General features: G+C 38.1%; 1 protein-coding gene across 3 annotated transcripts; it reads right to left on the bottom strand.

Annotated features, from left to right (window-relative positions):
* Window positions 1-24670, bottom strand: NAA35 (N(alpha)-acetyltransferase 35, NatC auxiliary subunit). 3 transcript variants are annotated; one of them, XM_027880688.1, is made up of 23 exons: window positions 24560-24670; window positions 23717-23860; window positions 22022-22055; window positions 20536-20650; window positions 19381-19455; window positions 18100-18267; window positions 17629-17695; window positions 16864-16907; window positions 16202-16252; window positions 15364-15447; window positions 14468-14582; window positions 13781-13959; window positions 13285-13344; window positions 11943-12049; window positions 11643-11709; window positions 10290-10388; window positions 7487-7665; window positions 5579-5715; window positions 4449-4516; window positions 4075-4215; window positions 2329-2451; window positions 1107-1187; window positions 373-432 (listed from the first exon to the last, which is right to left on the bottom strand). In XM_027880688.1, the coding sequence occupies exons 2-23, from the start codon at window positions 23838-23840 to the stop codon at window positions 373-375; spliced, it is 2178 nt and encodes a 725-aa protein (XP_027736489.1). In that variant the 5' UTR covers window positions 23841-23860; window positions 24560-24670. The 3 variants fall into 3 exon arrangements, with proteins under 3 accessions (XP_027736497.1, XP_027736482.1, XP_027736489.1); XM_027880696.1 differs by lacking the exon at window positions 15364-15447 and having other exon boundaries at window positions 1-432; XM_027880681.1 differs by lacking the exon at window positions 24560-24670 and having other exon boundaries at window positions 1-432; window positions 23717-23859.
* Window positions 24671-26318: the final 1648 nt, after the last annotated feature.

Raw genomic sequence — 26318 nt, 5'->3', positions numbered from 1 at the left:
TAAGTGACTTTGCTGAATGAGAACTTTGCATGATTTTTATTCAGTCCCTAAACCACCATTTTCTCTCAGAACACATTAATAAAAATGCTGATTAACTCTGTATACAATCAATTAAAAGTATGACATTCTTCAACAATACAGTTGATTAAAGTCAGCTTCACGCATAAAATGCATTAAACTTTATACAAACCACTTTAAAAAACAGCTGTCATTCAGATCAAATGAAGACAACTGACTACACATATTCCATGTAACAGTACTTTGTATCCTGGAGGTCCCTTGCAGTCTGAGTGCAAGTCTAGATATTCCCTCTTACAGCTGGTACCTGCTACACAGGTATCTTCAGGTATTCTAACAATAATTTCTTGTCCCTCAAACAAGTTTCACAACTGGAAAGTATTTATGAGGAGAGAAATCAAATTCTGGAGGAACCTAGAAAGAAAAGGGTTAAACATTACACAGCAGCACTACTGCATTTGATACTCACAATGAGAATACCCTGCAGACAGGAAAAAAACCAACAGCAGCAGCAGATTGAAAAACAAATAGTCCTAGCTCTTTAAATTATCATCTGAAAAATACTTCAACCCATTTCTGAATATGTCAATCGTTATTCAGCAGTGATGGCCACAAAGCTGTAGAATGCTGGTGTGCCTCTTCAGTGTGTTCCTTCATCATTCTGTGCCTTGCCTTCAGCAGGAAGGCTGAAGGCCCCCTCTTCCCTCTGACCCACGCAGTGGCACCCACTAAGCCTGACAGCCAGCACTCATGATTTTGTTCGCAAAAGCTGCTGATACGCATGCTACCAAATACTGTTCCTGCTCTTGAAGAATATCCATATTTCTCTTGTGTTGTCCCACATGCATTTTTTTTCCTCAAAACATTCAGAGATTAGAGTTTTCCATATTTAAATAACAACAACAAACTATTTCCAATGGGAAATTATTTAAGTTTCTTTTCCCTGTTCTTTTAACAGTTAGAGTAACTATGGTTTGAATCTGTTCATTCAGAATCACAGAATCATTCAGATTGGAAAAGATCATTGAGTCTAACCCTAATGTATATAATACTATATTTTACACTCAATTCAGCTGGCATTTCCTTACCTTAGAGTCTTTCTTGTGGCCTCCTGCTAGCAGCTTCATGACCACAATATTGGGTTTTGCAACTTTAAGAATTCGATTGACCTAAACACAAAACAGCAAGAAGTCTTCAACTGAAAGCATATGACCTCATTTCAAACTATTTCAAAGATAATACTCTAATGTTTATATACTCTAACACTACAGCAGTTCTTTTACAATATCAATTTAACAGAGTGTTTCTGGAATAAGCAAAGAACTGGAATAATTAAATTTAATGAAGGGTACATTTATTTTCCTAGTCACTTTTTATTCAACAAATCATAGAAACCACTGCTTTAAAAATTCTGGAACATAAACATGGAAACTATGGCAGGTTCTGTGGTACTCTCACAAATAAGGCATAGATAAACTCTAAGCATCTATCTTCAACAATGCAACACACTGAGAATGGTAAACTCAAGTATGAAACTAGTGGGTTTTTGCACGGAAGTGCTCTCAACATCCTCAAAACTACCTCTGAACCATCTTGGTTAGCCTCAAGTAAATAGCTCATTTGTGAGTACCACTATAATCCAGAGAACAGGAATTGATTCTTAAATCCTCAAGAGGACCTAATTCTGTAACTATTCTTAACCATCTCAGATGTGACCAAAACAAACAAACAAACAAACAAAAAAACCCCCCAAAAAAATCCACAAAAAAAAGGCATCCTCCTTCCTCCAAGATACAGTCACAGACACTTAAGCTTCTAGGCTACAGACAAAAGATGGAAAAATTCTTATCCACGTTTACAGTTCAGTGCTGAGAAAACTGCTCCAGGGAACACATGCGAGTCTCAATCCTCTTTTCATCCTTATGATATTCAAACCTATTTTTCCCCCCTTTCAGGAGTCCATCTAAATTTGAAGATTCCAGAAAAGTGAGGTGGGCATATATCAGTTAAAACAGCTATTAGAAAGGGTTTAGAAGGTAACGTGCAAGAAGGAAGTATTGCTATCCAGCGTCTAGGATCCTCAGCAGGGAGAGGTTTGGCAACAGTGGCACAAGTCACATGTTGTCTGTCTGATGTACTGAAACAGATCACTGTGCATGATGCCACCATTCTTTTCTGCCCACTCTTTATAATCAAAGCACTCAGGTTTGTTCAGCATTTTGATGAAGTACATTTGGATCTCAAGCTAATCCAGCTGAAAACAAACACTAGTTTGAGCAAATACTCCTTTTCCCAGTATTTCAGTCTTACCTCATTGTCTGGATTCGGAATATTCTCAAGAATCATTTTAGCTTGCTGGTAGTGTTTGCTAGCTGCCATGTAGAGATCTGATGACTGGGGAGGTGGGCTATACTTATTTAAATCAGACATTTCCTAGTGTGTTACAGAAATATATAAATATATATTAAAATGAGTTGCCAGAAACTTTTATTTTTATTACGTTAAATGAAAGCAAATTACTATGTTCAAGAAACTTATATCAACTAAATACTATTTTAAGAATCAAAACTGAAGTTGAAAACACTTCTATAAAATGGCAAAATCCAAGTAGCAATGCAGTGCTCAGTGACTACTTTCTAGTGCCACAAAATGCAATGAAATTCTTATAGTATTTACAAAAAATCCCTCTCTTGAATAACTTGTCATTCATTTGCTTTAATAGTGCCATGCAGCAGGGTATGAAACTACAGGAAAAAAATAGGAGAAAAAGAAAGTATACTGTATTGTTTACTCAAATCAAGGTCACAACAAGTGAGTTCAAAACTTCGTTTTATATAATTTTGATTTTTTCAACTTTTTGGTTTTTTTGACTAGGGGAAAAAAAAAAACAAAACACAACAAACCACCAAACTTCAATGACAAGGAGGAAGTCATGCTAGTCTTCATTTCCAGTACAGCTCTTCATAACATTAAAACTGAGAAGAGTGACTGGCACACAAAATAGCACTGTTTCAGTTCAGACTAACCCCACAAATAATAGAGGCTAATAACCAGCTGGGTGAGCAGCAGGGTTATTGCAAACACCAACCTGAATACAAGCCAACAAGGTACTCTTATTACAAATCAGACAAGCCTTGTATAGGAATAAAAAAGCAGGAGTATGGCCACCAAATCAAGGCACGTTATCATCCTATACTCCATATTTGTGTTGCAGTATCTGAAATGCTGCATCCGAGGCTGGATCCACTCAGTTCAAGAAAGATGCTCAGATAAGGAAGTGGCTGGGGGTCTACAGCATCTGAGCCACAAGGAGAGTGGACTTTCTCAGTTAGGCAAGAAGGACGCTAAGGGGTTATCTTAATAGCAGCCTACAACTACTTGAAAGACAGTTATAAAGTTGCCAGAAGGCAAAGACTCCTTGTTAATAATGGCAGAAAATATAACATGAGAGGCCACAGGTTGTGGTTTGGGTAATTCAGACTGGATGTTAGGAAAAAAGGAGAATAGTACAGCCCCTCAATTAGGTTATCCAAAGACTTAATGGAACAGAAAAAGTAACTGGATCAGGGTAATCAAACAGGTTGGAAAATCTCCAACCTTTGATTTTTTCAGGCAAAGACAGAGCTAATGTGATCTGTAATGCTACTTCAGGGAGAAGACTGGACAAAACAAGCCTCCACTGGTCCCTTTCAACACTCAGTATTACTTTCAGTTTTCCCATTTGCTTGCTGCACTAATAAAAACATGGTGCTACAATTAACCACAGCCAAAAAGTCTGTCAATGGACTTCCAAGAGATTTTATTTTCATGCACCAACACCAGCATCTCAAACTGCCACATCAGACCAATTTTTAAACATCTAAGCATCTAAGTTTAGTAAGAATTCAAAGCAATGTATCTTCCTTGCACATAACCAAGCTAGAACGCCTTGCCATTTGGACTTCAGTATGAGCTTTGGGACATTAAAGCTCCTTTTACAATGACAACAATGTCTAAAGCAAGTGAGAAATGACTTCTATAAAAGCATGGACAGCACCACATTTCAAGGTTACTCACTTTAAACTGCAGATAGTGCACTGGGGGTGGTGTTATAACACTGTTGAATGGAGCAAACCTGTGCTCATACCGAACTTGTTCACTATCTAGTTCAAACTTAGGTTTTCTTACTTTGCCATCCATATCAAATGCAATCATTGTCTATAAGAAAAGGATAAATACAGTAAAAAGTGTTAGCTTTATGCCATATTTTGCTGTAAGCAAGATCTAAGTTATGATTCAGCTATAACTGGAAGGAAAAAAAAAACAGTAGAAAATTTACCGTATCAAATTATAAACTTGAATCTAATTTCCAGGCCCACTAAAAACAAAGGCATGCAATGCGTACACGATTCCCATTATGAAAAAACTGGAACAAATAGAATATAAATTACCTTGTACATCCCAGCGCACATATTTTGGTATGCTTGACTCATGGTGATCTCTCTGCTGAGAGGACGAACTGCAAATTTCACGTAAAAAATGTAGTTCAATTTAAGTACATATATTCATTTCAGATCCAAACAGTTTTTCCAAATCTCCAGAAAGTGGCATAACTGTCAACTATATATTAAAATAACTGAAGCATCCAAAGCATGGACATACATTTTTGCTCACCTGGCTCCTGATTACACAAAATACCTCAAGGCATACTTAACAGTCACATGAACACCATACTGCTGTCAATGAAATAAACTGGTCAGTGGTATTTGCATGACACTATATAACACCAAACAACAGCCTCGAACTTACAGTCTCTAGCTGAGAGGCCAGTTTGCTTAGTTCGTTGACATCTTTTGACTTCTAAAGACTAAAAGGTTAAAGCATATTTTTACCTTAATAAGAAAAACTTTTATCCCGATAATATTCTCGTGGGTTTCCCTTTAGCTTCCAGTGTTCAACTACTGCCAAACTGCCCAGCATTCTGCACCTTAACTATAAGGTACAGTAGTAATTTTCTGCATTTCCAGAGACAAGGGAATTTAGTGCATATGATCCTGAGCTGTTCATATCCCATTGTTTGCTCCCCTTGGAAAGAAGGCAAGGAAAAGAATGGGTAACTCACTACTGTAAAATTCAGAAACGTGCTTTAGGACCTTCTGAAGTCAAACAGAAATTACAGAAGTACACTGAAAATTTAGTGTTTGAATTTAGCTACAGTCACAAAAAGCAGCATACTGCAGGAATTATAGAGATAGAAAGGAAGTATTTTTCAAAGGTAATATAGCTATGGAACTGTTAATTACATTTCACATGATCCCACACATTAACATAACTGATGAAGCTGTGAATATAAGTGAGTTTGGGTTTTTCTGAAAGACCTATTTAAAAGCAAATAAATACGAAATCCTTATGCAACACTGACTTCTTAACTAAAAAAGTTTTACATTCAGCCTTCAAACTTTAGGACATTTTCCCTACTCATATCAGTGCTGAATCTGTAGATTTTTAATTTTAATTCCACATGGCTGCATGGAAGAGAGAAAAAAAAAAAAGCCTTGAGTTACACTCTAGACCTAAGTACCTTTCTTCTTTTTCTTTGTTTTCTTACTACTACGTCCCTTCTGTTGCTCCTCCATTATTCTCTCCTCTGTCATTTGAGCACTGTCAGCACGGCTCAGTGTTGACATCAACCAGGCATAGAGGAACTCTGACAGGTACCTACAGTGAAAATGGAGTGTTACATACCGCAGTGCAGAAGGTACTCATAATGCACATACACCTGCTCAATGCCAAGTCATTTGCTCCAAGATGTAAGGCACCTGTCCTGGTAAAGGACAGGTTTCACGGGCAGTTAAAACTCTTTAGTTTGCATGGCTGAAGTCAACAGATCAGTCTTTGTTCCTGTTCTGGTTTGTGGTTTTCTTCTGTTTTAAACAAGACTTTATACACATTCAACCCCAGACAGCTCAAAGAATGCAAGTTTCTTATGCATTTACTAAGTGAAGTCTAAGCTTCTTATTATTTCAAAACACATTTAAGATCAAATTTTTCTAAAACTCTTCCTTCTCCCAGCAAATGAAGTATTTTTTTAAAAAATACCTTTTCTACTTTTGTTATGTATTATTATTTTGGGAAACAAGATCATTACTGATTTTTTCCAAGCATTTAAAAGCCATGAACTATTACATAAAGGGGCCAAGCACACAGAAACACAACATCCAGATGCAATTCTTTCAGATTTAAGATACATCTTCAAGAGCAATAGTGAAAGCTGATTCAACAAATATCCTGATTGACTTCAAAACGAATAAGGGGGGGGGAAAGAGAGTAGAAAAAAATACAAATTTGGAGCACAATGAAAAATAACTAATTGTTCATAAGAAGTCACAACTCAGAAGAAAAATTACTGAGAAATTTGAGTTTCATTTGCACATTTCCCCTCTGAAATTTCTTCTACTTTTTGTTCTTCACTTACATTAAGGAGATAAGGCAGCTGTCATGACAATTCTAATTAAAAGGGATTTTATTAAATGTAAAAGAAAATAGAGGCAGGTAAAATAAATATTGTCCCACAAAAAATGTGGCATTACTTATTGAGGTATTACATAAAGAATACTGCCATCTTCTAGTAACTATTTGGAGTATGAATGTTCCCGTTTAATACTTAATCCCCTTCCGAAACAACATAGAAACATACTGAAATGCACTGAAGTGTATGTCATTTCAACTATTCTAATCTCTCAATAAGAAGGTTTGCAGCCCACCAAGGATTCTTTTGGTAGCTTTACAGAAAAACAAACAAACAAACAAATCACAGCAAAAACAAAACACTAACGTAAAGAAACATTTAGCAGAGGAAGGAAGGTTCATCATCAGACCTTTAATGCTGATTCAAAAATAATTTATCTTTTGCACCAAGCAATCAACTATGAAAAATAATAAATGTGAATAGAAGCAGAAAAGTAAAAAGTATTTTGTTTCCATGTAGTGCAATCACTTTCACTAAAGGCAGATGTCTCTTCAAATATATTCACAGAATAAGATGTTAATTTAGCTAGTCAACTTTCAAATTACAGTCATAACTTAAAAACTGGAGACCTTTTCAAAAATACTAGAGATGAACAAGACTAGTGATCTTGGTACTATAACAACATAAAAGAATAAAGGAAATTGCTTTTCTCCTGCATGCTCTTGTCTGCCAAAAGCCAACATATTTTTCATTGATTGTCTGAAGAAGACACTGTTTTAAAAAGCTAAAGAGAGAGTGAATTACTATTTCACGAAAAAAAAATACACTACTTAGTAAGTCTAGAAAAGAGACTAACAAATTTTTTTTTCTTCTGTAATATTATAAATAGGTAAACCAAACAGTGTCTGAGCAAGCTTGAGATTATAAAATCATATCTGAAGTCCCTCCTTCAAATATTTGCAATTATAGCTCTGTAGGAGCATCCCTCCTTGAACAGCTGTCAATAAAGAATCTTCTTACCAATATATGTAGTAATATTCATGCATACTGTAAAGTTCCAGCTCAAAGCCACTGAGAAGATACTGTATCATAATACGAAGGTTATGATATAGGACCCAGGTGCCCAAGCAAGCCAAATGTTGTCTTTGTGGTTCCTGCTTCAGTAACATACTATGAAGTGCTGCATCTACTTTCTCTGCCTATCAATAAAAAGACAGCAAAGTAACACACAGGGGAGGAAGAACATTTGACTTAAACAATATCCAGGTTCTGCCAGAAATAAAATCTTAACAAAATCTGAATACAATTTGGGGCAGTAAAGTCATGCTCCAAATTACAAGACTGAAATACATCCTTACAGATATTGCTACTTCTATAGTCTAGAACTGTCAGAAAACTGGAAAGATATTCACATAATTAAATTTTACTGCACAGAATAACAATATTCAAGTAGTAATGTGGCAAGAACACTAGTTATTTTAAATTAACAATTTTTAAAGTATTTATATCTAGATCATTAGCAGTCACGTGAACACTGAAACTCAGATCCCATTACACACTGTTGTTCATTTTTCTATATTGGTAATAATTACTTCTCTTTTTTTTTCAACCTAGCTGCATTGAAAAATCAAATTTATTTGTAAGCTTAACGTCTAAGAAACACAATGTGTCCCACCAGATTCACTAAAATATTGCTAAGACCAATTTTGTCTGAAGAATTAATCATATGGAAGAAATGATGTCTCCCACAGTTGGAACATTAACAGTAGTCCTGAACAGAACAATTCATGTAACTGGCTAGAAAATGAAAACACAGTGTCTCAGCTGCAGTACTGAAACAAACTCAATCAAACTATCTTGAGAAAAGCTGGAGGACACAAAATCTCCCCCTGCCTCCAAGGTCCTCAATTGTTCTCCTTATGGTGCACATCTTGGGAAATATTTTATTATTTTATGACTCTCACTGCTGGAGAAAGATTTCCAGCAAGTGAAAACATATTTTTTCCTTATTCCTCCCTTCCCATTCTTCAGAAATGTTCAAAATCAGTCACAGCACACATTTTGAAGAGTTATTTTTTACGTTTGCAGTTGTCGTGGTTTTGCCCACCAGCCCATCCCTGGGGCTGAGGATGGTTTTGTCCAGGTAATTTCCGGACAAAAAGGCCAATCAAAAGTCCAGTGACGCCTTTGCTTATTACATCTTCAAGAAAACGGAAGAGGTGGTTTGTTGGCGCAATTGAAATTAGGGGCAGCGGCCATGTAGGGGAGAGGAGTACCGGGCCCGAAAAGGGCCAGACTCCTTCCTCCCCCGGCTTGGGCCGGGGTGGGGGGAGCAGGTGTAGCACTGAAGTCCTCCCTTCTCTCAGTCCTCCCTTCTCTCTTGTAAGAGAGTGGAGAAAAAAAAGTTTAAAAGACGAACTGCTTGGACAGAAACCACTGTGGAAGAATTCCAGCCGAAAGATAACGGAGCTTTCAAGGTCGGAGCTGGCAGCCGAAGCTGCAGCAAGAAAAGTAAAGTGCGAAAGGGGGGGCTTGTTTCCCCCCCACTTTTCGCTCTCTCTCCTCAGCAGGGAAGAGACTGAAAAGTAATCCCTGCTACTTGTAAAAGTTTGTTGGAATAAGGAGACCCCCCATACGGCTGATAGAGGAGTCTGTGGATGTACCAAAGAGAACCGAGAGTTCATGAGAAGGACTGAAGTGAGGCAAAATCCTGGTGGAGATTTGTGACCCTGAGGGAAACCTGTGCTGGAGCAGTGACGACTCAGGTGGGATACTGGGATCCGTGTGTGTGTGGATCCATACTGCTGTTGAAGATTTTGTGACCCTGAGAAATCTCATGCTGGAGCGAGACGGCCCATGTGAGATGTTGGGATCCGTGTGTGTGTGGGATCCGTGCTAGACCCATGCCGAGAAGTCTATCAAGGACTGTTCTCCCATGGGGAGGGACCTCCATAGGGAAACAGGGGTGAACTCTTAAGCCATTATCCCCTGTAACCCTGTGGAAGAAGATCCATAGTAAGCAAGTGTCCCCTTGCAAGCCTATGGAAGGAAGACCCTTCGGGACCTGGGTAACCCTCAGCCTTCGGTCTTAGCCCAGGAGGGGGGTAAGCCCAGCCCTGGAAGCCAACATAGAGCGAGAGAGCTGGAACTCCGAAAATAGAGAATGAGACTACTTCTTCTCCTTGGACTAGTATAAAAGGGGAAGAAGTATTTCTGTAAATATATAGCACTTCAACTTGAGTAGAAATTGTTGTAGATATAGTTCTTTAGTTTTTAATTTATTAGTAGTTTTTGTTTTACTAGTAATAAATGTTTATACTATTTGCCCCAAATCCTGTCTCCCTTTTGTCTGCAAAAACCTTCTCTCAACTAGTAGTAATTGTGTCGGGGGTGGAAAGCAAATTGACCCAGAGCAAAACCACGACAGCAGTTTAACACATCTGACAGTTATAAGGCTAAATTTTCAAAGGTATGTTGTCAGCATACCTTGTCTATCTGCCCCTGATTGTATCTTGCAGACTGACAGTCACAAGCAGGATAGGGACTAAAAGCAGTGGAGTTACCATTAGATTACATCACAACAGGTTTCCCTGAAGACTACTAACTAGACAAAGTTAATCTCAAAAAAATGTAATGTTTTTGTTAACAGATCTAACAGAAATCCTATTGATTTCTTGGGCTAAATTTTAGGAATCCTTGTCCTAAAAATTTTAGGACAAACAGAGGAGTTGCTTCATGTAGCTAGGATCTAATACCATATGCTTCACTCTGATAGGAATATACCTGAAAAGAAACTTTGCTGGCCTGCTGCCTAGGACATTACCTCATCCTGCAGGGTGGCAAATTCCTCAAGAATGTGACCAAGTTTATCTCTCTGACGAGCTCTATTGTGTCCATGGATTTGAATCAGACTACAGAACGGCTGAAAGAAGCAAAGTGTCATTTTAAGTTATCAACACAACTTCGAAACTACAGGAGGAGTACTACGATGTCTATTTAGACACCTGCTCTACATATCTATATCAGGAGGTGTGTTACTTAATGTTCCCTACAGAGGGCAAGCCAGCAGGAAAGCAAGCTCTCTGGAAGGATGCAAGAGCCCATTTCTCTGTACACAAGTCAATGTGAGATTGAGTGAGCATCCTTTAGGAATGTGCCCAGAACGGAATGCCTGGTGTAAATGAGCTATTTCTTATGCCTAAATCCATGCACCTAGGTGGCCAATGGTATCCTGGCTTGTATCAGAAATAGTATAGGGAAGGGATTGTGCCCATATACTTGGCACTGCTGATGCTACACCGATAATCCTGTGTCCAGTTCTGGGCTCCTCACAACAACAAGGACATTGAGGTGCCGGAGCACGTCCAAGGAAGGGCAGAGGAGCTGGGGAAGGGTCTGGAGCATGAGTCCTACGGAGAGTGGCTGAGGGAGCTGGGGTTTTTTAGCCTGGAGAAAAGGAGGCTCAGGGCAGACCTTAATGTTCTCTACAACTACCAGAAAGGAGGTTGTAGCCAGCTGAGGGTCAGTCTCTTCTCCCAAGTAACAACTGACAGGACTAAAGGAAATGGCCTCAAGTTGTGTCAGGGGAGGTTTAGATTGAATATTAAGAAAAATTTCTTCATGAAAAAGCATTGGAACCAGTTTCCCAGGAAGTGGTTGAGTCCCAAGCCCTGGAAGTATTTAAAAAGTGAGTAGTCATGGCACTTAGTGACATGATTTAGTGATGGACTTGGCAGTGCTGGGTTAGACCTAATGATCTTAGAGCTCTTTTCCAACCTAAATAATTCTATGATTTTCTTATGATTTTTATTGCGCCATATTCAACAACTGAATCTTTTAAAACAGTTTTTAAAAAATTTAAATTGGAGAGAAGGTAAAAATAATTTTGTTTTTACACATGCTGTGCATTTGTTTTTTTACAAGAAACTACCCTGTAAGGAGGCAGAAGGTGCAGATTTTTAACAAAGTGTAATGTTAAATAAGAATCTGGAAGCAATACACAAGAAAAAAACATCAGTAATTAGACTGGCTTTTTAAAAAGCGTTACCATTTTAAAATGGCCAACTTCTCAAATTTTGCCATCATGTCAGGTGTCTAAAATAACAGATGTCATGTTCAAATGCATGCATATCTTCAGGGTACACATAAACATCCTGTAACTGGAATGATCACTTACCCGAACACAATGTGTCACAAAGGAATCAATGTAGTCCTTCGCCTGGTGATTATTATAAAGACAACATCTAAAAGAGAAACATCCATGTACATACATGTTTTTATAAATGCTACCAGTCTATGTAGTACAAAATTAAAAAAGGAACAGCAACAGTTGCAGCAACAGCAACTGACTCCTTCATATGTAATCACTAAGTACAAAATGAGTATGTTTTTTGTGCATTTGTCTTTGCTCTTGTAAGCAGAAGTATTTTTTCAACAGAGATGTAAACAAATGCAAGCAAACTCAAGATCCACTTACTTTGGAGAAAGGACTGGAGGGCTGACAAAAGACCTTAAAGCATCTTTCACCATGTCTTGCATGAGGTGAGTACCAAACACCTTCTTATTATCTACTAGGAAAGTTGTCTGAAAGTAAAAATGTGTTTTTAGAAACATATTTTAAGTTAAAAGTAATGCACTAGGAATTACTAATAGAAAGCTCTTACAGTAGATATTATACAAAAGAAACTTGTAATATTCCTCTTAGAATTGAAATGGTTCAACTAGGTCGAAGGTTACAGACTCAGAAATAGAGGCATATTAAGATCTGACACTTCTGTGCTATTCCCAGGACACAAAATACAGCTCTGCTACTTGCATAAGACAATGAATGCAAAATTATTTTATTTCTTCCACTTTGAAGATGATAAATCAGACAGATATTTTTTAAGACTGGCATGAAATAGATTATGTGCCTTCTCTGGAGGCAGATAAAAATAAACCTTCAGACTACTGCAGACTTTTTTCTACCCCAATGAATACTACTGCCTTCATTGGTCATGTCTGATGCTCATTTAACTTCCCTCCACAAGTGTTGTGCCACATGGTTCTTCAGCAGCTGGAGATAAATTTCCACAGCCACAAGTTCTGCACAAACACATGTAGCAGAAAGTCAAAACAAATGCACTATGAACGCATTCTACTTGCCAATAGTTATATTCCACTGGCTCTGGACATGGTTTAACAGGGATCAAATGTAAAGAAGTTCTGACATCAAGAGACACCCTATTATAATCAAAACCTTCCGTAAGGAATTATTTACTCAGAGTTGAGGAACGTCTAAAGCACTTTTAAGAAAGTAAAGCAGTGAGAAGAAGTTGGTGCCTGTTCTGCACTAACCATCAGGTTTATTGCTGAAGCAATAGAGGCCAACTATACATTAAATTCTGTCTAAACAGGGTGATGAATACAAACATCAGTCCCAAACTGAGACAGCATATGGAGAAGAACATAAAAACGTGCCTATAGGCTTAACACTTTCTGTTTTCAATTAGCATGTGCTAAAATTATCTAAGCAACAGTATTTAAGAATGTTTTAAAATATTAGATCAGATTATAAGCCTCCATATAAACAATCAGAGAATGCTTTGCATTGGAAGGAACTCTAAAGATCATATAGTTCCAACTCCCCTGCCATGGGAAGGTACACTTTCCTGGCCCTGAACACTTGATGGGGCACGCACAACTTCTTCAGACAACGCTTCATCATCCTCACAACAAAGGATTCCTTCCATAATACTTAATACTTAAATATCACCAGAAAATCCATATTTATAATGAATGCAAAAGTATTTTATTCAAAGACAAATATTAGGACTTGCCTGTAATAGGGATCTTGAAAGAACACATGGTGATTGCTCACTAAATTCACAGAAGAAGTCCTAATTTATATTTAGGAAAAAAAAGACAATTCAGGTTAATATGTCAATTTATCTATATATATATAAACACATGGAGTGACATTTTTATACACACACACACATTTGCATCTCATATAAACACACATATGTAACTGTGTAGATACACCTATACTTTGTATAAAGGCACACATGTAAACATAACATAGCTTACAGAACTTGCAAGAAAGTGACTGTGAATAATTTGAGCAGAACAGATTATGAAGACAAAATCCATTTTTTTCTGCAATTACTTGTTATTTAACAGAACAAAAAGGCTTCTGAATTTTCAAATGCAACAACATACATAGTGCTCAGTTTTCTCTCCAGTGAGCAACACCATGCATACATGAAATGATTTGTTGCAAGTTATATTTTCAAATCTTGTATTTGGCAATAAATAAGAAATATTCATGCTTACCAGTATACAGTGCAAATTAGTTAAGTTGACCACTTCACATACAGTTTTTATTCGGTCTATTAGTTTGGAAAAATAATTGACCATTTCTTCCCTTTTAATTATTTTTGCGTATCGAGGAAAAGTTGGTGGCAGCAATCTCTGATTAACCAGAGGTTCAAAGCCCATCATAATAGGATGATCTAATGAAGGAGAAGGGGACAGAGACAGAGAAAAGGTGCATGTAAGCTGTGTTTTCAGAACTTACTTCAAACTTGCAAGTATGATACAAGTTATTCAATTTGCAAAAATGAAATTTTAATCTGTGAGTTAACTTCTACAGATTCTAACTACCCAATTAAGACAGTAATTACTATAAAAAAAAAAACCAACCCTCCACACATACCTGTACAAACAGTGGGGTGCCGTTCCCTATTTTAAAATAACATATGCACTGATTTGAAGTGCAATGCACTTAATCAAAAGTTCACATTATCTCTGGCTGTGAATTGACAGTATTGCTTTCAGGAGAACCATCAGTTAGCGAAATAAAATTAAAATTAAAGAATGCAAGTCTGTAACAACTTCTACAACGAGTGTTATTATTTCAAAGTAAACAGTTATTTTAACTTCTTTTAAATACACAAAGATATATACATTTATGAAGAGAGCATATTTAAGAAAGAAAAAATGGTATTATTTGATACATACCTCCTTTAGTGGTATCGTTCTGTGCCTGCATACCATGATGCAATGAATTGTGGATAGCAGAAAGCAAGTCAGCTGCCTGAGTCATTAGTTTCTGAGCTTCTGCAACTGCACTCATCTAAAAGGCAGGAAACAATTTTTCACATTATGAACCAACATATTTTGACTATATAATTAATGCTAGTATAAGGAAAAAAATATTAGGGTTTTGTTGTTCGTATACAACCGATTCTGAGCAATAAATCCAATATTTTTGCGCAAAAGCATTCTATTTTACATATTTATACATACACTCAACACTGTATAAGACTTGACAATAATTACAACTGGAAGTCTTGTATACACTATGTGAAAGGCTACTCTTTGGGAGCATGTGATTCTATCCTTTTGCCTTCAAACATGAAGTTCCTTCCCCTTCCAGCAATTGGGAAATCATGTATTAAAAAAATTAGTCAAATTTCATGGAATGCTATTATAATTCCTCTTCTCAGACCAAAGATGTCTAGGTACAAATTCAGAATGGCATGCAAGGAAAATCTAACAGTTCTTTAGAGACAGGCAAAACACTGTCCAGTGTCAGGTAACTCCACAGGAGGGGACTGAGATCAAGCAAGAGAAGTTTTGCTTATGTGTGTCAAAAGTATAATTTGAAATACATAAATATTTTTAAGTGTTTTATAATGAATACTCTGTCTCTGCAAGATCATAATAATGTCAGCTACTAGCCTTCCCTGTGTTTGAACAAAAACTGAATGTTTGCCGCTATAGGGCCTTTTTCAACACTTTATCTGAATCCACATCAACTCAAATCTCCTCAATCTAGGGAACTGCCTGATCTTCATGAAAATGAGTATTTCACAAGATCACAATGTGAGCACATAAACACCAAATGAACATACCTCTTTTTTTGTAAATGCTATTAGAACAGTCAGTAGTACCCGGGTAAACTTGACTCTGCTGAACACAGCTAAACATTGCTGATGCTGTAATAAAATTATACTGCAAATTACTACGCAATAGGCATTAAATCACAGAATCATAGAATACACTGAATTGAAAGGGACCCACAAGGATCAGCCCAACTCCTGGCCCTGCACAGGACCACCCCAAGAATCACACCACGTCTGAATGCTGCCCAAACGCTTCTTGAACTCTGTCAGGCTTGGTGCTGTGACCACTTCCCTAAGGAGCTTGTTGCAGTACCCAACTACCCTCTGCATGAAAAGCCATTTCCTAATATCCAGCCAAAACTTCCCGGACCCAGCCTCAGGCCATTCCCTCGGGTCCTGTCACTGACCACCACAGAGAAGAGATCAGTCCCTGCTCCTCCTCTTCCCCTCATGAGGAAGTTATAGACTGCAATGAGGTCTTCTCTCAGCCTCCTCTTCTCCAGGCTGAACAGAACAATCAACCTCAGTTGCTTCTCATAGGGCTTCCCCTCAAGGCCCTTCACCATCTTTGTTGCCCTCCTTTGGATGCTTTCTAAGAGCTTTATAATCTTCTGATATGGTGGCATCCAAAACTGCCCACAGGACTCCTGCCCCCCCTGCACAGTCACATAAACTGCTTCAGCATGCCCTGGCTAGTGTGCCCTGCTCTGTTTGCCAGCTCTTCACCATGCTACTGGTTGATCACACTCTCCAGGCTGCTTTTTATATGCATGCGTGTGGTTATACCACATTTAGATCTCCCATTTACATCCAAGAAATCCAGGGGAAAAAGCAAACAATTCATTACTTCAAGTTCAACTTCTGGATCTCTCTCTTCTCCTTGTCGACTTCGAGTGCTCTAGAAGGTAAAGAAATGTCAAATAATTTATCAAAAATTGCAAAGGGAAGCTACTGATAAAATCCCTTTACCCTCTCTAGAATATCTGTTAAGTAAGCCAAAAATCAGTTCTCAAGTTCAAAACGTCTTAATATATGGTCCAGGTATTTGAATGACTCTCCTATAGTAATGAGAGGTATCTCAGTAAACTCTGCAAATAAGTAAGGAAAGTGCATGAACATTTTATAGTGTAAAATGTGGTAAAGGAAAATTACAGAACTTCTTTAATATATTAATATTAAATATTATATAATAATAAAATATTAATATATTTGCCTAGAACCCAGAAGTTAAATTCATCCTTTCTGTGCCTCAGCCCAGTGTTATCTTCTACATCATGATTCCACCTTCTACTAGTGAAGCAACTACTCAAGAGTATAGAAAAGTCTGAAGACTTCCCCATCTTTAAGTCAAACTAAAAGCATGTTATACAAACTGTTATAGTAGTTCTTCAAAAACCCCACCATTTAATGACACAAACCTCCTGCATTCCTCATAATCCAACTTCCTCTCCCAAATCTATGTTAAGTACACTTGAAACATAATTGACAAGGCAAATGTGAAAACAATACCTTCACTCGTCTTTGCATGTCCTCTTCTACATCTTTCAGCATACCTGAAAAAAGTCATAGAACAATTAAGAGCTGAGAGGCACTCCCAGGCACAGTTAACATCACTCAGAGGAAAAAAAGTTTCAAGGAGAAAGCCAAGTTTAGGAGTGCTTTACATTAGCCAGAGACTAGACAAAAAATATTCTTGTAGACAAAGACTTTGTCTTCTAGACAAAGAATATTCTTGTATTCTTGTGCAACAACTGAAAAATCAGAGGAGAATAGACCAACTGATTCAAAGCTAAAGTGTTCACAAACTTCTCAAAAATAAATCAATAGAAAGCTAATGTAGTTATAAAAAACAGTGCATCAAAAGACTAACATACAAACTTATGTACCTAACAATATATGTATTCATAGCTGAAGAACAACTAGATTGCATTTTATTCTAAAGCAACCTGTTTTGAAGACAACAAATTGTAAGGAAAAAAAGCAGAATTCAAGCACTGCACTTCCAGTCATCTGTATCCATCTTATGATGAGCTCATGCCCATTCCCTTTGTCATTGTATCTAAAAGCACTTCTTTTTCTCATAACAACTAGACTGCTGAACCTTTTCTTCAAGGAAAAATAATTTGATCTCTTTCTACTAAGTCACCAATTTTCACATGACTAATAAAACAACAGCTGAGACTCACACCAATTCATCAGGTGTGGTTGAAAGTAATCAGATGCTCAAAAGAGAAAGCAACCAATGGCCAGATACACAGGAAGCACAAACTGTACCTGTAACTCTAAGATCTGTCACACTGTTGGCCATTTTAAATCCATAAGTCATTGACTGAAAGTCTTCCTAAAAAAAAAAAAAAATCAAGGAAAACACATAATGAAATATGAAAAGTTGTAGCTACATTATCAGGTTAGGATTTGGGATTTTCTTTTTGTTTATTTTGGTTTTTGGTGAGTTGTTTTATTCTTGCATTTTGGGTCTTTTCATTGGTTTTCCTTTTTTGAGGGGTTGGGTGGGTATGTGCACAGGGTGTGTTTTTATTTAACTCCATCAAGTATAAATGTCCAGTTTTATTTTATGCAGCTGAATATACCCAATAGCTTGGGTGACTTTCTTACCCAAATGCAGCTTGAGGTAATTATTCTCTGCATAAATCCTTAATACCAATATGCCTTTCATATTTTCATCAAGTGACACACTACCAGAATGTTAACATATTTAACCACAGGAGATATCAAAACACATACCTCCTCAAAAACAGCTGCTTTGTTAACCTTTTCTCTGGCAATATCACAGATTTTTAGGATCCCAAGAGCAAAAGCCTTCATAGCAGGATCTTCTATGAAGTCTGGATTATGAATATAAAGGCAGGTGAATACCGTCTGTGCCAAGGAATGTCCTTCTAACCACGTTATCTAAAGAAAAGAAAATTAAATGTTTTACTCATGACAGTCAAGTCATCATTTTTATAGATCCATTCTTTTTCCATCTTACTGTGCTTCAAAGACTCATTAAGGAACTCCTTACTACGGCAACCTTTCATCTACCAAAAGAGGGCAAGTGAAGGCGTTAAAACCTTTATCCATCTGCTGGCTGTGGCAGATAGTAAGTTGCTAAAGCCTAAAAAAAGCCTAAAATTCTAGTTGGATAAACCTCTTCTGTAAAGTTCAGGTCTAATCTCTGTGACCTAGATAAAACATTAAGTTAAGAGACAACCAGATTTACAAACTTTTTCTATACTAATACTGAAAGAAAAAATTCAAGTGGTTATGAAACAACTCACTAATATTCTGCGTGTTCTTTCTCTTCTGTGACTTAGAGCTTCTTTCACAATCCCCTCTCTCTACTTTCACACTGCTTTAAGCTACAGGGAAAGCTTCAGTAATCTAAACTTAAATTTCTGAAGCAGGACCATAATTGTAATATGACCACTGTCCCTTTTCAAAAAAAGTGTGCTTTGGGGTCAGGGGCAGAAGACAAATTACATTACACCGTATCAGATATACAGTCATCCTTAGATGTCTTTTGGACTAAACTGATTTGAAATGTTTTAAAAAACAAAGTAATGTTATTGATGTAATTTTAAAGAGTAACTGAAAATTAGTATCATTTACTGAGGTAATTAAAGCATATACATAGGGAAAAAAATTCACAATTAGCAAGTAAGTGATACTTCACTTATTTTTTTCTAAATGGATTTATTTCATTTCTTCAAAATGCCCCGTAAGCTCAGTCAATTATGGCTGTACAGAAAGGAGCAACAGGGTGCTACAAGTTACAGTACACTCAGCTTCCAACACAGTCAAACACCAAAACCCAGCAGGCAATCATATAACACACATTCATAAAACTAGAAGCTATAAAACCTTTTTTAAATCATTAAAAATTATTCATATTTTCTAAAGTAAAAAGAGATCAATATTATGCTTTTTATAATAGCCAATGCAACTAACTAAGTGGAAATTAAAGCACAATGCATGTATTTTCTAAGTGAAACCATCTAACTTGAAGAACAGAAAAATGCTTACCAAACAACAAAAACATGTATCCATTATTCCTACTAGCTCAGGTAAAGTGAGATCTTTTATTTTAATGGTGCCATCCTTAAAAAACAAGAAAAAAAAACGTAAACGCTATGGAAGCATATAGGCAAAATATGACTTCTTTGTACAGCCAAAAATTAAAATTTGCATAACACTTCAGAGTAATTGTATGTCACTACCTTTACTGATCAGCTTCACAATGGGTCTCAAATTCTGAAAAACTTTGCCTTCCCATCATTGTGTTAAACATTGAACAAACAAAGCTGTCAAAAAGAATGCTAAAGTACTTATGAGTAGACAACAGAAGTTTAAAACCAGTTAACTGTCAACACTAAATTCACAAAACAGTATGTATAATCATAATAAAGGCTGAACAAGGGATAATATGCAGGACTACTTTTTTGAAAACTGCTTTTTAAAGTGCAGATACTTGTACAGTTTTACTGCCAGGACCAAAAACCCTGCAGTTCTACTTTGATTATTTTATTTGTCCAATGTCTGCAATCCTGAATACATTCTAAGTTCTCTAAATCCATTCGAAACAAAGTCCATCATTAAAAAAATACTTTTGCCACTGAGTGCATCTTTTTCCCCAAAATAACAGAAAGTCTTTCAATCTTCCCTAAACCAATTTATCTTGACCATAAATCAAAAGTTAATCATTACTGTCAATATTGTTAAATTAGCCAGCTTGTGTCCAATGCTAATAAACTGATAATATAATGAAGTGTTAATTTCTGGCTTTTGTAAGGACATTGGTTTCAATTCAGGCTAAACAGGGGCTAACAAATACATCTTCACAAAAAAGACACATTTAGGGAAAGCATAGGTTGACTTGCAAGACCATTATGAAAATATATTTACTTGACATATCAATAAACAACAATTTCACAGTACTTTTCACTTAAGAGTATCTTCACTTTTCACTGAAGTAGCATTGAGATAATGTAGGAAACAAAAGTTAAAAAAGAAAAAGTAAACATCACAAGCTATTTCTTACTTTATTTTTCTTATTACCCAAAACTTAAAAAAAAAAGATTGAAAACATTAATTATCCTGAATTGTGCTTAACTGTAATTTGATACAACTGTATCATATTTTTACAGACAGTGTAAGCAAAACCAGGAAATTCACACGAACCTTAATTGCTTGCTCGAAGTTAAGAACCTTTCTGTTAACTTGGTTTCCAATCATACCAGCATCCATCTTGGGATCCATCATTTCAATGGCAGACATGGCTTCAAAAAGACCAAAACTAAGAACACAGATGAAAAAAACCCCATGCTGAATGTAACTGTTTTATACAAAATAATCTTCACAAACTAATGTAAAAGCATATGATGACAAACTGAGTACACCATATTCAGACCAGAGACAAGAAGGTATGTGAACTTTAGTACTGATCTTCAGAGATCATGGTTTTCAAATCCTCACAAGCTGAGGATCTCTCAACAAGTTAGTAGGAAAATAGATGGCTGAAAGTAGAAGAAAACTATTAGCCTTTCTTTAAAGCTGAAAAACACTTCTGAGCTAAATATCCTATTACTACAACTACGCATGCTTGTTTCTACACTCCTCATAATGACAGCACCTTTTTAAAGATCATCTAACACAATAAGCTGGTATTAACTGAACAAGCTGTTCTTTACCACACCGCATCAAAAAACCCAAATAAGGTAAGTATCCCCCAAACTAATCATAATATATATCTGACACAGGCTAGTATATTCAGAAGTATACTGAACTTGCAGTCAGGGCATAGAAACTTGCAGAAGAACCACACCAAATAAAGACAACTTTGGAAGAAGGGATACAGTGCCTTGCTTCTGGTACATATGACATTCATCAGAACTGCTGCACTAGTCTTTATAATATAAAAAGGTTATTCGCATGTGGCACACTTAAATTCTGAAAAGTGTATTTCATCTGAAATACTCTTATGTATAAAACTAAACCTGAAAATGTGCTTAGATTCTACAGAGCATGGTGACATCCTTGCCCACATTTTTGAACAGGTTGTAATAGCGTGCTTCTGTTTTCTGAGCTATTAGTCTCAAATAAGCACTTTTTGCTTTATGAAATTGAACAGATTAGTGTGGCTAAACAATTTAATCTTTAAAACGTATTCTTTAATGAAATCAGCAATCCTTTTGCACATCCTTTTTGAAATATGCTTTCTCCTCAATCTGTAGAGTTCTCACTTTCTGTTTTAGCATATCGTTTTAAGTTACATTAAAGCATATGGATTGTTTATACTAAACTTGATCATGACATCTGAGGCAACCAAATTTAAAGTCATAAAGTCTTTCTGGCATTTTTTTATAAAAGCGTGTCCACATAAAATAGTTCAGTAGGTTCAGCAGTGTCATCACCACTGATCATAAGATGTGCTATGAACTTCTAAAATATACTGATTCATTGAAAATGTAATGTTATTCTGACACCATGAGAACTGTTCAGGATTCATACATGTGCAGCTTATGCCTGCCGCTAAAGAAAAATGACACTGAATACTTCAACTATTTTATTTAAACTAAAAGCTTAAAAAAGCTTAGTTATCAGGAAATATTAACATATTTGAACTGATCCTACCTAAAAATGAGAACTATACCCCATGCATACTTACAGCTTGTCATGAAGCAATTCTCCTAACTTCAGTTCTACAAAGGAACAGGACAGAATAAACAATTACAATCATCCTGCTAGCACAACTTCTCCAGCATAGTCTTGTCACTCACCAAACCCTCTTACGCTAAGAAACAAAGTTTGGGAAGCAGATTAGACATTTCTATTCCACCCTCATTTGCTTTTACTTACAAAGCACTTTCAAGACTGAAAGATGATAAAAACCCCAGTGGTTCAGAGTATACTCTCATTTCTCTCTGCTATTCTAATACTTAAAGAGGCTTTAGAATTACTAAACACCCTGTGTGGTCGCAGCTCAAAAAATCCGCATTGTGGGCTGCATCAAAAGCAGCATGGCCAGAAGGTCGAGGGAAATTATTCTGCCCCTCTGCTCTGCTCTTGTGAGATCTCAGCATGAGTGCTGCGTCTAGGTTTGGGGTCCCCAGCACAGAACAACATGGACCTGTTGGAGTGACTTCAGATGAGAATAACAAAAATTACTTGAGGGCTGGAGCACCTTTCCTATGAAGACAGGATGAAATAATTGGGGCCGCTCAGCCTGGAGAAAGGATGGCTCCAGGGAGATGTTCTAGCAGCCTTCCAGTACCTGAAAGAGGGCTACAAGAGAGCTGAAAGGACCTTTTACAAGAGCATGCAGTGACAGAACAAGGGGGAATGCTGTTAAAGAGATTTAGATATTTGAAGAAATTCTTTACTGTGAGGGTGGTGAGGTATTGGAACAGGTTACCCAGAAAAGCTGTGGATTCCCCATCCCTGCAAGCATTTAAGATGAGGCTGGATGGAGCTTTGAAAACCACATTCTGGTGGATGATGCTCCGGTTCATGGCAGGGGAGTTGTAACGAGATGGTCCCTTCCAACCCAAATCATTCTATGATGATTATTCTATGAAATAGCAGCATCAGCTGTCTCCTGTGCTCCTCTGCACAGGTGTCTTAATCTTTTTCAGGGGGAGAATAATGAAAGGTTTGCTTTTCCTCATTACTTTTAAAGATACATTTGATACATACAGATACATTTGATGAGTACACAGACATAAGTAATATACAGAAATTATTGGATGGCATACAGAAATTGTGTTTATCATTATGTAACACTGTCTGTGGTAAGCTGCAGTTTTAGATTTATTTTTCACTAATGTCATCATAAAATCAGTTGAAAAAATGTAAACTAGCAGTAGCATCTAACAACAGTAAAGGCATTGTTTAAATGGAAGCAACTACTTCCCTGTTACTGGGATGCATTACATAATTTCAGAAACTCAGCCTTGCTTCAGAGATGAAAAGTGATGCACTGATGAATTAAATGAGTTCTTGAACCCTATAGATCCAAAAATACACAGGAAAGAAAAAGCTCTTGATTCTGCATGCATGAATGGAATTTCCACTTGACAGAAGAGACAAGAAGAAATCTTTGCACAGGGAAAAAAGCGGGAGAAAAAATGTGTAAGGCAAAGAAGTGAATAAAAAAGATATTTATGTAATCTGGAAGAAGCAGGAAGGTGGGGTGCTTCTGGCATTTCTATCTTCACAGTTAACACAGAATCAATGTGTTATTCAAGCCTCACTCATCTGAGGCTTGAATCTGAGTCAAACTATAGATCAGAAGACCTCAAATGACTATGCTTAGTACTCCACAGCATACCGAGTTTTCTCAGAACAAAGGAATAATACTCACCTCTACAAGCTTCTTCAAAATCCTGGGTTATATCTATCCAGCTTGCATTACTCTTTTCCATCTTGTCAGGCATACCGAGTTCCCATCCTGAATCATCATCTTCTACTGAAGCTTTCATAACCATGATGCTGCACCTTTAAATCCCTACCAGAGACACCATACATTTGCACAAATTAGAGGAAGTGCTTCATGGGAATATTTTTTTCCTTTCCAAGAACTGGGTGAGAGATACTTACTAAACTGATTTTATTTAAACAGCCACTGTTACATAAAACCGACAAACCCAACCTTATCAATAGTAGAATATTTAAAAAATCGTTTTCTTATTCATCATTTCTCTACAACTAGCTTGTAGGCCGTGAAACCTCAAAACCTAAGCACACCAAAACATCAGCTGTACAGAGCCACATAGTGTACTGTCAAATTAGAAATAAAATGGGAGGCGTAAAGAAGTCCTCCCTTAAAACACATGCAGATATCGCAGGGTTTTTTTTGTTCTTTTATACTATTAGACTATACATCCTCCTACTGTTCTGCAAAACGAATTAAAAAGAGGGAACTGTAAAACTGATCACAAGCAGGTGTTATTCATATGAAGTGTATTCAAACGAATTTTTGAAAGACGGTTTATTTCCTCTGATTTCTTCAGCAGAGAGCAGTATCAAAATCACGGCACGCATATTAAGCAACTTCAGATTAGAACACACGTCTTAAGACTCCACCGACCAGTTATTTCGAACTGGTTTTGCGCTATCTCAGCCTCCCAACTCCCGGGGCAGCCCTGAGGAATTTCATGCTTTCCCGATCAGCCTGCCTGTGAGACACCAGCAACGCCGAACTCCCCTCGTGTGTCTCCCAAGAGACAGCTGGGGGCAAGGCAAGCTCTGAGCAGCTGAATCACAGCCGCCACGGAAGCTCTGAACAAAGGCCCCCGTGGCAGGAGACCTCCCGGCCACGGGGAATTAAGACAAAGAAATGGGGACGGGGGGCATCGAAAGGCCTTCGAACACCAGCCCCGGGGGCGTCAGGATGGCGCCAGTTCTCAGGACATCAGCAGGAACTGCCAGGCTTAGCGGGCTGCGACGAGGAAATATGGGGGGGGGGGAGGGGGGGGTCAAAAAAACCCACACCAATTAAAACAAGCTAATTAAACTCCCGCCTGGATCCCGGGGCACTTAGGCCTCCCGGACTCCGCTCTTCCCGCGGATCCTCCGCGAACTCCGGCCGCCGACCAGGACCGCCGGGGCAGCTCAACGGGGGGCACCGGGCACCGCCGCGAGGCCGCAAGGAAAGGGCCGCCACCGCCACCGCGGACTAACCCCCCCCTCCCTCCTTCCTTCCCTCCCTCCCTCCGTCTGTCCGTCCGTCCCTCCGCCAGGCTGCCTCTGCCCGCGCCCCCCGCCGGGCCTCACCCGCAGCGTCCAGCCCGGGCCGCCGCACACGAGCAAACCCTTGGCCTCGGCCGCCGCCGCAGACGAGGCCCGGCCCCAGAGCCCCGCGCAGCCGCACTCGGGAGCCGCCTACGCAGCCCCGCCCACCGCCGGGGGAGGGGCCGGTATGCGCCGGGGGGCCCGAGGGGGGCGGAGCCCCCCTCGGGCCCCCCGGCGCACACCGGCCCCCCCCCCGGCGGCGGGCTGGGTAGGAATTTTTTTATATTTTTATAGCTTTCCCCCAAGAAGAAGGTATTTTATAGTAATTTCTGAATTCTTTATCTCTTGCCTTGCTTAAAGTACCACTCATTTTTCAGGAACTTGTCATTACTTTGGATCTCCTCGTGAATGGAAGCAATTGGTGCAGGGAGATAAGGAAGAGGGAGCGGTCTCACAGTAAGAAAATACTTTCCTAAGTAGAAAGAAGGTAACCCTCAGATAGGCTAAAAATGATACACATATTTTTTTTTTTTTTTTCCCCACTGTGAATACCGATGTTCTTGTTTAAATGAAACAGATGAGATTCACTCTTGGCTTTGGCTGGATCATGGGGGGGTGTTAACATTCTACACATATACAATAAATGTGATTGTCACTGGGCATATGGAAAAAAAGTGGCTGACTTGGTATGAACGTGTGAAACACACTGCATCACTTTAAAAACCTGTCCCCTTCCTGCCCTGAAAAAAACACTCCTTCTGACCCCCAGTCTCCACAACGCTTAAATGAACATTGTCCATGAGGATACAAATCTGTACCTTCTGAATTTTGTATGAAGGCTAGTGGTGGGTTATTTCATTTTCAGTATTACAAAAAAAAAAAGTAGCTGAATGAACCACAGATATGAAGTTGAACTGAAATGCATTTGTATGCGCTGAAATACACCTGTAACAGAGTGCAAAAGATCCTCCCAAAGGTGAAAAAGTACCATAGAATCATAGAATTAACTGGGTTGGAAGAGACGTCTGAGATCATCAAGTCCAACCCTTGATTCAATCCCACTGTGATTACTAGGTCATGGCACTCAGTGCCACATTCAGCCTCATCTTAAAAACCTCCTGGGATGGTGAATCCACCACCTCTCTGGGCAGGCCATTCCAATGCCTGATCACCCTCTCTGTAAAGAACTTCTTTCTACTATCCAACCTAAACCTCCCCTGGCAGAGCTTAAA

The sequence above is a fragment of the Empidonax traillii genome, unplaced genomic scaffold, assembly GCF_003031625.1.
Source record: "Empidonax traillii isolate 1590-97213 ecotype Southwest subspecies unplaced genomic scaffold, ASM303162v1 scaffold6:size4315531, whole genome shotgun sequence".
Taxonomy (NCBI): domain Eukaryota; kingdom Metazoa; phylum Chordata; class Aves; order Passeriformes; family Tyrannidae; genus Empidonax; species Empidonax traillii.
The sequence above is the reverse complement of the archived record's forward strand: the minus strand, read 5'-3'. Positions and strand labels throughout refer to the sequence as shown.